The 13,002-nt window shown below is 44.6% G+C and overlaps 1 protein-coding gene across 1 annotated transcript in view; it reads left to right on the plus strand.

Moving 5' to 3' along the window:
• The first annotated feature begins 3,844 nt into the window (after positions 1 to 3,844).
• Positions 3,845 to 13,002, plus strand: part of Galntl5 (polypeptide N-acetylgalactosaminyltransferase like 5) — a 43,712-nt gene continuing 34,554 nt past the window's right edge. Inside the window, exons 1-2 of the mRNA XM_008847289.1 lie at positions 3,845 to 4,100; positions 8,596 to 8,716. Of these exons, the coding sequence (XP_008845511.1) occupies positions 3,845 to 4,100; positions 8,596 to 8,716 (377 nt within the window). The remainder of the gene's footprint in view (positions 4,101 to 8,595; positions 8,717 to 13,002) is intronic.

The raw sequence follows: 13,002 nt of genomic DNA on the forward strand, positions 1-13,002 counted from the left end.
CACCCATGTCGTGCAATGCTGCGGAGGTCAGAAGAGGGCTTCGGACTCCCCTGGAACTGGAGTTAAGGACAGTTTGTAGCTATCATGTGGATGCTGAGAATCCAATCTGGGTCCTCTGTAAGAGCAGTCAGTGCTCTTAACAGCTGAGCCATCTCTTCAGCCCCTATTATTATTGTTATTATTGTTATTATTATTTTATGTCTTAAGGGAGTCAGAGTTCAGCCAGGTGTGGTGGCACATGCCTTTAATCCCAACACTTGGGAGGCAGAGGCAGGTGGATCTCTGTGAGTTGGAGGCCAGCCTGGTCTACATAGTGAGTTCCAGGCCAGCTGGGGCTACAGGGAGACCCTGTCTCAAAATGACCAAAAATAAATAAGAGAGTTGGAGTTCATTTTGGCTTATAGTTTGAGGGGATACAAACCATCCCAGTGAGAAAGCATGGTGTGTTGACAAAGGTCTGGGGTGGACATCATCAAAATGGTTGGTTAGGGAAAGTTTCACTGTTTTTATATATTTATTTTTTTATTCTTTGACAGTGTCCTATATGCATGCAATGAATTTTAGTCAGTTTCAGCCCCATTACCCTCTCATCCCCTTCCCTCTCCTGCTGAAACCTTCCTAACAAATCCCGCTCCTCTTTCAAATCTCGTGCACGTCTGTATGTGTGTCTGTATCTGTGTGTGTGTGTGTGTGTGTGTGCGTGCATGTGTCTGTGTCTGTGTGTGCATGTGTGTGTGCACGTGTCTGTGTGTGTGCACGTGTGTGTCTGTGTGTGTGTCTGTGTATGTGTGCATGTGTGTGCATGTCTGTGTGTGTGCGTTTCTGTGTGTGTGCGTGTGTGTGCGTGAGTGTCTCTGTGTGTCTGTGTGCACGTGTGTGCGTATGTGTGTCTGTGTGTGCATGTGTGTGTCTGTGTGTGTGTGTGCATGTGAGTGTGTGTGTGTGTCTGTGTGTATCACCTCTGGGTTTCATTAATTTTCTCATTTTCTTCATTGACCAATCTGTATTTTTTGTTGACTTGATCACGTACCCTCCTCGGTTTTCCTCTAAGGCTTTTTGGAACCCATTGCTGATTAGATGTCCCTAGAGGGCACCCACATGTCTTTCTCTTGGGCTGTTCCTTTTTCTGTTACTTTGGATACTTTCCAAAAATTCCCTTCTATTTTCTAGTCTTCTAATTTTGTTAACTACAGCAGGCCTGTTTTAAAGTTGAGCTGCTCCTCTGTCATTCTTTCCCTAGTTCTTTAAGCCTAAAATCTTTGATTATTCAGCAACCAAAATCAGTGTTCTGTATTTTGGAAGTTCTTGTTTATCACTCCTCTCTGGTTCTCCACACAGCTTTTCTTCCTGGAGGCGTTCCTCAAGTGCCTTGGATGGTCCTGGGTGTTTGTATGAGTCTCTGTGAGCAGCCATAACCAAATACCAGAGTGGCTGGGGAACACAGGAAAATTCTTTTCTTGTAGCTGGAAGGACAAGATTCAGGCGTTGAGAGGGTCACTTCCTCCTGAAACCTCTCTCCACTCACAGATGGCTGTCTCCTGTCTCACATGTCCTCAGCATGCTTCCCTCACTGTCTTAGAAGGGCATCAGTCCTACAGGATTAGTACATACCTGATGTACTCCTTTAACCTTCAGTGCTCTACTTTAAAGGCTCTTTCACAGATCTGTTACACTGGGGAGGCATATGCAGTCCAGTCCATACCAGTATTCTATTCCACTTGAAAAGCAGGACAAGCCGGATGTGGTGGGGCACACATTTAATCCCAGCACTCAGGAGGCAGGGCCTGGTGGATCTCTATGAGTTTGAGGCTAGCCTGGTCTACATAGCAAAAGACCCTGTCTCAAAAACACCAAAATAAAAGAAAGAAAGAAAAGAAAAGGGGAGGCAGGGCCTGGTGGATCTCTATGAGTTTGAGGCTATCCTGGTCTACATAGCGAAAGACCCTGTCTCAAAAACACCAAAATAAAAGAAAGAAAGAAAAGAAAAGAAAAGAAAGAAAGAAAAAGGGCAATCCTTTGGACTGTCCTATTGGACAGTCTGGCTGTTGAACGAACCAACTTTGGCCACAAGGGAACTAACTGGTTTGTGGGGAGCTCTCCCACCTCAGCATGTGGGTCTTGCCCTTAGGCCTGTTTTCTCCTCATGAGGCAGTTCTCCCATCTCCCACCTCAGCCACAGCAGCCTGGCTTGAGATCCTGTGTGAGGTAGGCATTGAGACCTCTGGTGGTATCTAAATTCCACATCCAGAGGTTTTAATGACCCTCTCCATTCCAGCCTGAGCCTCCCCTGTGGGTTGAGCCTCTCTATCTCCACTTCTCCTGTCTGGGTTTTTCTGTGCACTGGAGGCAAAGAGAGCCTAGCCTCTCTTCTGCTTGCCAAGGCCTCTCCCTACCTCGCCCTGCTCACTTCCTGGCCCTGAGCTGGGCCAGCTTCACAGTCCTCTCACTGCCACACAGACTGTGACTTCCTCTTTCCTTCCAAATGGTGACCACATGACCTATAGCTTTCTGTCTTGTAAGTATGTATTAATATCTCATATGCACTGGGTGGGGATGGGACTCAGTTGGTAGAATGCTTGCCTAATATAAACAAAGCCCAGGATTGGATTCCTAGCACCACTTAAAACCAGGTGTGGTGACACATACCTATAATCTCAGCAGTTAGGAGGTAGAGACAGGAGGATCAGAAGCTTGGGGTCATCCATGTCTACATAATGAGTTTGAGGCCAGCCTGGCCTTGGCTACATGAGACCCCGTCTCAAAAACAAAACAAACGAAAAAACAAACCTTACACTGTATCTGCAGAAATGATTCAACAGTTTAAGAGCACTTAATGTTCTTGCAGAGGATCCAAGTTTACTTCCCAGCACCCACATCAAATGACTCACAACGGTCTGTAAATCTAGCTCCAGGGGGAGCTGATGCCCTTTTCTGGACTCCATAGGCACCTGCACTCATGTGCACATACACTACCCATAGACACACATGCAAACACATAATTAAAAATAGAAATAAACCTTCAAGAAATCTCACGTGCATTCATGCCCCCCAATCTCTTTCCTCATGAGAGTGCCTAGCTTTATGTCTATTCACAGTTGTGTTGAGAGGAGACAGATACCTGCATTTAGTCTGTAACCTCTGAAAGAAGTCGTAATGCTTTCTTCGATTTCAGACATAAGGTAAACACAGCAAAGTATCATGGGTGCTCTGTGTGTCACCTAGCTGTTGAACCTCAACTTTTGCCATATGTGCTGCAGAACTTTTCAAAAGCCGTCGAGTAGAATGCAGCAGGTGCTGTTCTCCCAGGGAGGCTGAAACTGGATAAGAGATGATAAGGCTCTTTCATCTTATTTCCTTGAACTCTGTGCTCAAGAGTAGAGGCGAAGATTTTAATACATACTGCACGGGGCTTTTTGGTTTTGTTTGTTTGTGTACTTGTTTGTTTGTTTGTTTGGAGATAGAATCTCACCATAGCCCCAGCTGGCCTAGAACTCACTATGTAGACCAGACTGACCTCAGTCTCGCAGAGATCTGCCTGTCTCTGCTTCCTGAGTGCTGGAATTAAAGGCACATGCCACTCCATCAGGCATATACTGTCTCTTCTATATTGATGTATCTGAATGTTAAGTAATCTTATGGATATCTGCATTAAAAATTTTTGTGATAGAAAAGAGGTATACTCTATGTATGGGGAAAATATCAAAAAGGATTGCTTTTAAAACATTAAAAACTGAATTTAAGTCAAGTGGATGATGAAAACACCATCGAAATATCTAATACAGTCTCTTAAATCACTCCAGCTTAGGAAATTGAAACCCAGACCTTCAAAAATGCGAGACCAGCAATGAGGAATACTGCAATTCAGTGTTTATTCTGTGGCGCCATTGCAGCCGGGCTTTGGGTAGCTGTGTTCATTGCACACTTCCTCTGCCATCAAGTGAGTGAACTGCAGGAGGTAATCCAGGAACCCAGGATTGGTTCCTTGGGAAAATATGCGAACCAGCAAATCCGCCCCTCAGAGAAAATTTCCAAACAGCATATGATAAATGGCAAGTCTGGTCCAAATAGACCTGAAAAACCAAAACTACACCCAAACTTAGGTAAGAATCGTGATCTGTTAACCACTTTAAAGGGAAAACACACCACAAGTTTAATATTTGGAAGAACAGAGGATGCACAGAAATTTGCAACCAGACACACATGCGTTTGTGTAGGTTGGCTCCAAGTGGCTTCAAGAAGCTTTTTTCCCAAGATATGAATGCCAATAAACACAAAAGAAACAGTGCTTCCCTCCTACCAGCCTCAGAGGCAGCTGCTGGTTATACCCTTCCATGCTCTCTGGTACTATCACTCAGTGGATCTGATTCTGCAGTTTCTAACATCTCTGTACATATTCTGTGGCAATATCCTTTTGGAATCTGCTCTTTCACCACTAATCATTGTAAGATTTTGCTCCATGTTTACACACATGATAACTTGATATGGTGGTTTGAATGAGGAATATCCCCCATAAGCTTGTGTATTTGGACATTTAGTCCATAGTTGGTGGCACTGTTTGGAGAGGTTATGGAACCTTTAGGAGGGTTAGCCTTGCTGGGAGAAGGATGACACCAGGGTTGGCTTTGAGAGCTTGTAGTCTGGCCCTTCTGGTTCACTCACCTGGCTTCCTGCAAGATGAAATACATCAGCCAGCTTCTGGCTCCAGTTCGCAGGACCCCTCCCCCCACCATTATGAGCTCTTCCTCTGGAATCATAAGCCCAAATAAGCTTTTCCCTCTGTGAGCTGCCTTGGCCATGGTGTTTTATCACAACAACAAAAAGTAACTAAGAAAATAAACCTCTCAAAGATGGGGAGAATAGAGAACTAATGGTTTAAAAGCCACATCTGTGCGCTGTGTGGCCCTGGAGCACTGTTGTGGGTTCTATGTAGGAATATGACATGGAACAGCCCCTCCTCAGCTCCTCAGGGAAAACCCTGAGCCAGGCTTTCTCTCTTCTCCTTCTGCAACTCCTATAATACACGTTTAGCTCTTTAGCTACTCCACAGGTTCCTAAGGTTTTCTCTTTCTAGTTCATCCTCTCTCTACGCCTCATCTACACCAGTCCTACTGATCTGACCTCAAATGTCCTGACTCTGGTCAGTACTCTATGTAACCCATGGAGTCAACTTAGGTTATTGCATGTTTCACGCCTATAATTCCCTTTCTGTGTGCACATATGTGCAACTTCTGTTGCTTTGCTGAGATCTCCCCCCCCCCCTTTGCATTTGCTTGAAGGGAAGTGCCATGATGGCTTCACATCTGAGCCAGTTTAGTCAACCTGATTCTGCTCAGCATTGAGAATTCCACTGGAGATCGTACTAGTTCTTGGTATGACCCACGGTTTTCTGTTGATCTTGGCCACTGAAGATATTGTGAGACTTTGTATCCAGAGAGGTTTAGCACAGTGGAAGCAGAGTTCAGCTGTAAGCCTAGCACCCACAGAAATCCAGAGATAGCCACAAGAACCGAATCTTAAAACTGTACTTGGTTCAGAGAACCATCTTGTCTCCAGCCAGCAGATTATTAAGAGGGCAGGGACAGAGGCAATTGGTCTCTTAGAGCTCAATCTTGCCCCTCTGGTCAGGTGGTTGGCCACGTTTCTGAAACTTGTGATGTCTTTGTCTCTCTTGCCATCCCTGTACTCTTCCCTCATTCTGTGAATGTTGGGTTCAGGCACCTCTTTTGAAATGTTAAATCTAGGGGCCGGAGAGATGGCTCATTGGTTAAGGGCACTGGCTGCTCTTGCAGAGGATCTGGGTTCAGTTCCCAGCACCCATGTGGCAGCTAACTTCACCTATAACTTCAATTCCAGGGGATTGAACTCCCTCTTCTGAGGACACTGCATGATACAGATGTACTTTCATGCAGGGAATACACTCATACACATAAAATTTAAAAAAAAATATTTAAAAACTAACTAAAAAAATGTTAACTCTAGTTAGTTGCTACCAGTATCAACATTGTCCTCCTCCAGAAGCATTTGAACTAAGACAGAGTCACCTCAGAACAAACAGACCATCAACAGTGTGTACGTGCTAAGCCAGTAATAACAGGTACATGCTGATTCCTTTCTATGTTATGGAGCACAGGTATGCTATACAAACAGAACATAAAAGTGCTCCTATCAGTCCCTTCCCTTCCCTATTAGAAGGACCAGGTAAATGTGTGTATTCTGTCCCTTGCTGATACACAAGCACCCACCCCACCCCCAGGCTATGGTGCTGCTTGCACACAGCTCTGGAGTGGGAATTTAGCTCCCTTTTGGTCCCCATTGAAATGAAGCATGGACTTGTCCTGGAACACAATGCTAGTTCTGCCTCTCTTCCCCCTCATTGTGCCTCATTGACACGAGAGCAAAAAGTTTAATTCCCCACTGGATCTCACCAGTAGCAGGTTCAAGGAGAAATAGAATATCAGCTATCCTGGCTCACGCAACCTTTCTCTTATAAGAGTGGACATTTAGCTCCCCTCTGGGCCTTACCAATAGGAGGAGGAAGGTAGGGTAGAAGGCTATCTGACCCTCCTCTGCCCCACCTTGCTATCAGGCGGGGTTGGAGGTTCAACATTCCACTGACACTATCTCAGGGAGACTACGTCACCTGCTTACACCAGGTGAGGTGATCAGTCTCCTAACCACCCAGGGGGGTGATCACTGCCCACTGTTGCCCACCTTTGGTCACACTGACACCACTAGGTGGGGCAAAAGGAACAGTGCTGTTTGTTTCCTGAGGGGATGGGAAGTTCTAGGCTAGAGCAGGTATTGCCAGGGGCTTTCTGTGGCTAGCCTACCCTTTTCCCAGCTCTTTGGTCTAAGAGAAAGGGTTAACTTGGAGGTTTGTTGACGTAGTTTTGTCTGTAGCTACTGCTGTTTAGGTCTGAGGCATCTGCAGCCCTCTGTGGGATTTATGGGAGAAAAAAATATTCAGGGAGTTCACCACACCCCTCTAGGTCATGGTCTCCTTGCTTCTGCCTTTCAGAGCCCTCCTGTACTTACCTGCTAAGTGTAGAATTTTTTCTGTTGTAAGAAAGAAGATCTGGGAGGAACAGGCTATTCCATCTTGACCAGAACCCCTTTTATATATTTTTTTATTTTGTTATTTTTAATTTTATGTGTATGCGTGTATTGCCTGCACGTAGGTAAGTGCACCCATGTCATGCATTGCCCGCGGAGGACAGAAGAGGTTGTTGGATCCCCTGGAACTGGAGTTACAGACAGTTGTTAGCTGCCATGTGGGTGCTGGGATTCAAACCCCGGTCTTCTGCAAGAACAGTCAGTGTTCTTAACCACCTAGCCATCTCTCCAGCCTCCCAGAACCCCCTTTATACACAGCCTTTATCTTCAAAGCAGCCTTTGTGCATTTGAGGGCAAGTTAATTCTCTAGGAAGCAGAGTACAGTGTGTCCACTAAGGAATCAATTATGATGTTCAAGTTCTTCTCTGATCCAGAGTTTTGGAAGTGTCCATGACTGCCTTCTTGTGGGGGTGCATGTTGATGTCTCTTTGGTCAAAGCATTATCTGGGCTCTTGGCTATTAAAATCTCTGTCGTAGCTTCTGTGTCATGGTAAAGTCACTATGCTCCTGTCCCCAAATGGTAGACTGTTTAAAATGATATTTTTCACTTCTGTTTTCTTTGACCATCCTTTTATTCTTAACTATTTTTGTGCCTTTTATCTCCTATGACTTTGTCTTTAGTCCCACCTAAGAGTTGTCTTCCGCTAGGGAATTTGTCCCAGTCTCACTGATTGTTATGACTGCTGTGTTTGAGGTTTCCTCCAGTGCTGTGGTTTTTTAATTCCATCTACAGGAACTTGAGAAGAGAGACTTCCTTCACTGTCCCTCAGTCTTTCCATACTGGGCCCTCACAGTTGAGAACCACAGTGGCCCCTGTGGTGATCAATAGTATCAATAATCCCCTAGAATACAAACCTCGGGGCATGCCCATAAGGGATTACTGAAGTTAGGTTAGCCCTGGCCTGTGAAGCATTCTCTTGATTGGTTAACTGAAGTGGCAAGACTCACCCTAAGTGTGGGTGGCACATTTCCTGGGCTGGGTCCTGGGCTGCATAAAAAGGAAAAAGCAAGCCGAGCGAGCTGCAGCACTCCTTGCCCTCTGCTTCCTGACTGCAACACAACTAACCTCGTCATGTCCTTGCTGCCGTACCTTCCCCTCCAACCCTCCTTGCCCTCTGCTTCCTGACTGCGATGCAACACAACTAACCTCGTCATGTCCTTGCTGCCGTACCTTCCCCTCCAACCATCAGCCCAAACAAACCCCTCCTTTCTTAAGTTACTGTCCTCGTGGTATTTTATCAGGGCAAGGGAAAAGTGATTAAGACAGCATCAAAAGGCTGGGCATCTTCCACCGTGGAAAATTAATGACTGTGCTTTACTGAAACGTTTGCTTTGGTTCCTGTAAACATTCTGTGCTTTCACCTTGTCACCTGGGGTGGTTTAGATTTTAAGAGAAAGACTCGGGATAACATTTCTCTTGTCTGCATCCATGTGACAGTAGAAAGCCTCCACTTGTGTGACTCTAATTATCTTTTCTTACAGATAATGTGACTAAAACCACAGACCCAGAATTTTTCCATGAACTTTTCAAATATGGATTTAATGCCTTCTTCAGTAGAAAACTGGGCTACGAGAGAGAGGTGCCAGATTCCAGGAGTGAAATGTATGTGCTCTCCCTGACCAGACTTCGGTTTCAGCACCTTAGAAATCTTGTAGTATAGGTTCTTGTTTTTAGGATTTTAAGTCAGGCAATGTCTAGAGCCTATATCAAAATTCTTCAACTTAAGGCTGGACATGGTGGCGCATGCCTTTAATCCCGGGACTCAGTAGGTAGAGAGAAATGGATCTCTGAGTTCAAGGCCAGTCTGGTCTACATAGAGACTTCGAGGCCAACCAGAGCCACACTTGAGGCCCTGACTCAAAAATAAAATAAAAGATTCTACAGTTTGTGGTATAGATACTCCCATCCCCATGGGCAGAGTATGCTCTAGAGGTTTCCAAGATCTAAGTCACTGGAAGGTCTTTTAACTCAGTCTCCAATAAGGGTCTCTGGCCAATGCAGATTCAGTCCCAGTAGAAAATGCTTCAGATATCTGCCTATTTATTTTTCCTTAGAAGGGTGCCATATTTTTATTAGTCCTTCAATTATTTGTGTTAATTGTGGTAAAATGCACATAGCGTAAAATTACCATGTAAACCATTTCTTATTTATTTTTATTTTATGTGTATGAGTGTTTTGCCTGCATGTATGTGCACCCATGTGTGCAATGCCTATGCAGGTCTGGCCAGGCATCTGATCCCTTGGAACTGGCATTAAGGATGGTTGTTAGCTGTCATGTGGGTGCTAGGCACTGAATCTGGCTCTTCTGTAAGAGTAATCAGTGCTTTTAACCACTGACTCATCTCTGCAGCCCCGATGTGAACCATTTTTAAGTGCACATTTCAGTGACTTTAAGCACAGTCATCTGTTGTTGAAGCATAGTAAAACCCAGACTGAAACTCTGTACCCATTTCCCCAGGCCCTGGCAGCTCCCAATCTTCTTTCTGTGCCTGTCTTTTGGAGGACTGGCATATTTCATTCAGCACAACATTAATTCCTTTTAATATCATTCAAGTTCCAATTATTTCCTGGAAAAGAATATAAATTCTCCTTTGGTTAAAAGAAAAATATTTAAATTAAGGAATTAGACATTTTCTAGTAATTTAGAAATCAATGCCACATTCCAGGAAAGTAGAACGTGGGGACATGTTGCCTTTATTGTGACTCATGTGTAACACAGACATTTGGAGCCACAAATGCCCACTCATGATCTGCTCATTCAAGAAATGAGTGTTTGCACATAATGACACAGTGTAACTGGGTCATAAGAAAAGAAAGAGAATTGGGGATGGGGGAGATGTGGTCGAGGGTTTGTCTAGCATATGCGAGGCCCAGGGTGGATCCCCAGCATCACATACACTAGGGGTGGTAGCACATGCCTGTAATCTCACTGCTTGGAGGTGGAGGTAAGAGGATCAGAAGTTCAAGGTCATCCTCAGCTGAATATCTCCCCTCCCCTGACACCAAAGAAAAAGAAAGAAAATGAATTTAAATGTGCTCAAACTATAAAACATGGTATGAATTTAATTTAGAGAGCAATATTTAAATCAGCTTAAGATTTAATTGCCTCAAAGAAAAGTCAATATTTTTAATTCCCCCAAAATTATAAATCTCTCTCCATGCCATTGTTTGTCTCCAAATCTCATCTGAAGTCATGTAACTGCCCCTGCCTTCTTTCTTCCATCACATAGTTATTTGTTAAGAAAAACAAAGTTTAGAGAGTCTTGTCCTACAATAAAAGTGGACTTGGCAGTTTGAGTATTCAAAGTATGAACATAGGGGGCTGGAGAGACAGACAGCTGACTGGTTAAGAGCACTGGCTGCTCTTGCAGAGGACCCATGTTCAGTACCCAGCAGCCACACCACAGCTAACAACCACCTATAACTTCAGTTCCTGGGGATCTGATGCCCTCTTCTGGCCTCTGTGGATAATGTGTGCACATGGTACATGTCCATATCAGCAAAATACTCATATACATAAAATAACAAGTAAAGAAACCTTTAAAATATAATCAAAGTGCCTGGCATGGTGGTGCACACCTTTAATCCCAGCACATAGGAGACAGAGGCAGGTGAATCTCTATGAGTTCAAGGCCAGCCTGGTCTGCTTACATATCGAGTTCCAGGCCAGCTGGAGCTACAGGGAGACCCTGTCTCAAAAAGACCACATACACAAAAAATCTATTCTTGTGCTGGATAGCTAGTTGTTAACTTGACACACTTAGGTAGAGGGAGCCTCAACTGGGTAATTGCCTCCAACGGACTGACCTGTAGCCATGCCTGTGGAGTATTTTCTTGATTGTTGAGTGATGTGGGAGGGCCCAGACTACTGTGGGCGGTGCCACCCCTGGGCAGGTTGTTCTGTATCATATAAGAAAGCAGGCTGAGCAGGGGCCAGGAGAGCAAGCCAGTATGCAGCGTTCCTCCATGGTCTGTGCTCCAGCTCCTGCCTCCAGGTTCCTGTCTTGAGTTCCTACCTTGGGTTCCCTGATGAACTCTGACCTGGGAGATGTAAGCCAATCAAACCTTTTCCTCCCCAGTTGGTACTGGTCAGAGTATTTTGTCACAGCAATTGAAAGCAAATAGAACAGTTCTCTTAGCAGGTTTCAAAGTCAGTGGGGTTTTTTTTGTTTGTTTGTTTGTTTTGGGGGTTTTTTTTCTTTAAAAAATTTTATATATCATTTTTATTTTATGTGTATGTGTGTATTGCCTGCATGTAGGTAAGTGTACGCGTGTCGTGCAATGCCCGTGGAGGTCAGAAGAGGCCGTTGGATCCCCTAGGACTGGAGTTATGGACAGTTGTTAGCTGCCATGTAGGTGCTGAGGATTTGAACCTGGGTCTTCTGCAAAAACAACTAGTGTTCTTGACCACTGAGCCATCTCTTCAGCCCCCAAAGTCAGTGTTTTAGTCACCATACCAATCATTCTGGACAATGGAAATCTTGATCAGGCTCTCCCTGTGTGGCTGAACTTGTGGATGCTTTGCCAAACATTTTCCCAATCCTCCGTCCTCACCCTGCCCAGTAATCACTTTGCTGTTCTATGATGATTCCAACTGTCTTACATCCACATTTACATGCGATCGAGCAGTATTCACCTTCTTTCTCCACTTATCTTCACTTTATATCTTCTACCTATCAGGAAAACAACTGAATTTTCTATTTTTAAAAAGTTACATTTAATTATGTGTGTGTACGCACAGGTGCACATGTGTGCATGTGCCGCAGTGTGCCTGGGGCATGGGTAGTCAAAGAACAACTTGTAGTGTTCATCACTCTCTTTCCACCACGTGTGTGAGTCCTGGGGGTTGAACTTAGATTAATTTGGCTTGGTGGCACCTACCTCTATCCACTGAGCTACCTCACCAGTCTCAAGTCCCAGAAGTTTCTATTTTAAAGCCAGATAGCATTCCACCATGTTCATCTATTTCACTCATTCATCCACGATGGGTACTCTGGTTCTTTCTGTATCTTGACTACCAAATGATGCTTTGATAAGCAGGAGAGGACATCTTCTATGTGCTTACTTTACACCCTTCTGATGTATATCTCAAAGTGGAATGGCTGGGTCACACTGTTCTCCACGGTGCTGCGCTGAGCACATTTCTCCAGCAGTGCACAAGGGTTTCCTCCTCCACGTTCTTAATCTTTTTTTTTTTCTTTTTGTCTTTTGAGACAGGGTCTCCCTGTAGCCCCAGCAGATCTGAATCTCACCAAATAGACCAGGCTGGCCTCAGTCTCAAAGAGCTCTGCCTGCCTCAGCCTCCTGAGTGCTGGCATTAAAGGCATGCAATCACCATGCCCTGCCCTGACTTATCTTTTGATAATGATCATTTTAACAAATGAGAGTTGGCATTTCATCATAGTTTTAATTTACGTTTTCCTGATGATTAGTGACAGTGAGTATTTTTTAGGTATTTCTACTTATTGATCATTTATATTCTTTTGAAAAGTGTCTCGTGTATCCCAGGCTGGCCTTGAACTCACTATGTAGCTGAGAATGATCTTTAACTTCTGATCCACCTGTCTCCACCTCCCGGGTGCTGGGATTTCAGGTGTGCATCACCACTATGCCCAGTTCTGTGTGGTGCTGGGGATCGAGAACTGGGGCTTTGTATGTGCTAGGTGAGCATTCGACCATCTGAGCTACATCCTCAGACCCTCCGCCAACTTTCATCTTTTGCATGAAAAGGGTTTTCTTGCCACCATGTTGTTTTAGCTTATGCAACCTGGCTATCAACCTCTCATCACATATGCCATTCGAAAATGGTTTCCCTTACTCTGAAGCTTGTTTCTTCACCCTGCTGATTATATATTTTGCTGTGCAGGTTGTTAGCCTGGCTTATTGTG

Source organism: Nannospalax galili, unplaced genomic scaffold, assembly GCF_000622305.1.
Source record: "Nannospalax galili isolate Female #2095 unplaced genomic scaffold, S.galili_v1.0 scaffold302, whole genome shotgun sequence".
Taxonomy (NCBI): Eukaryota; Metazoa; Chordata; class Mammalia; order Rodentia; family Spalacidae; genus Nannospalax; species Nannospalax galili.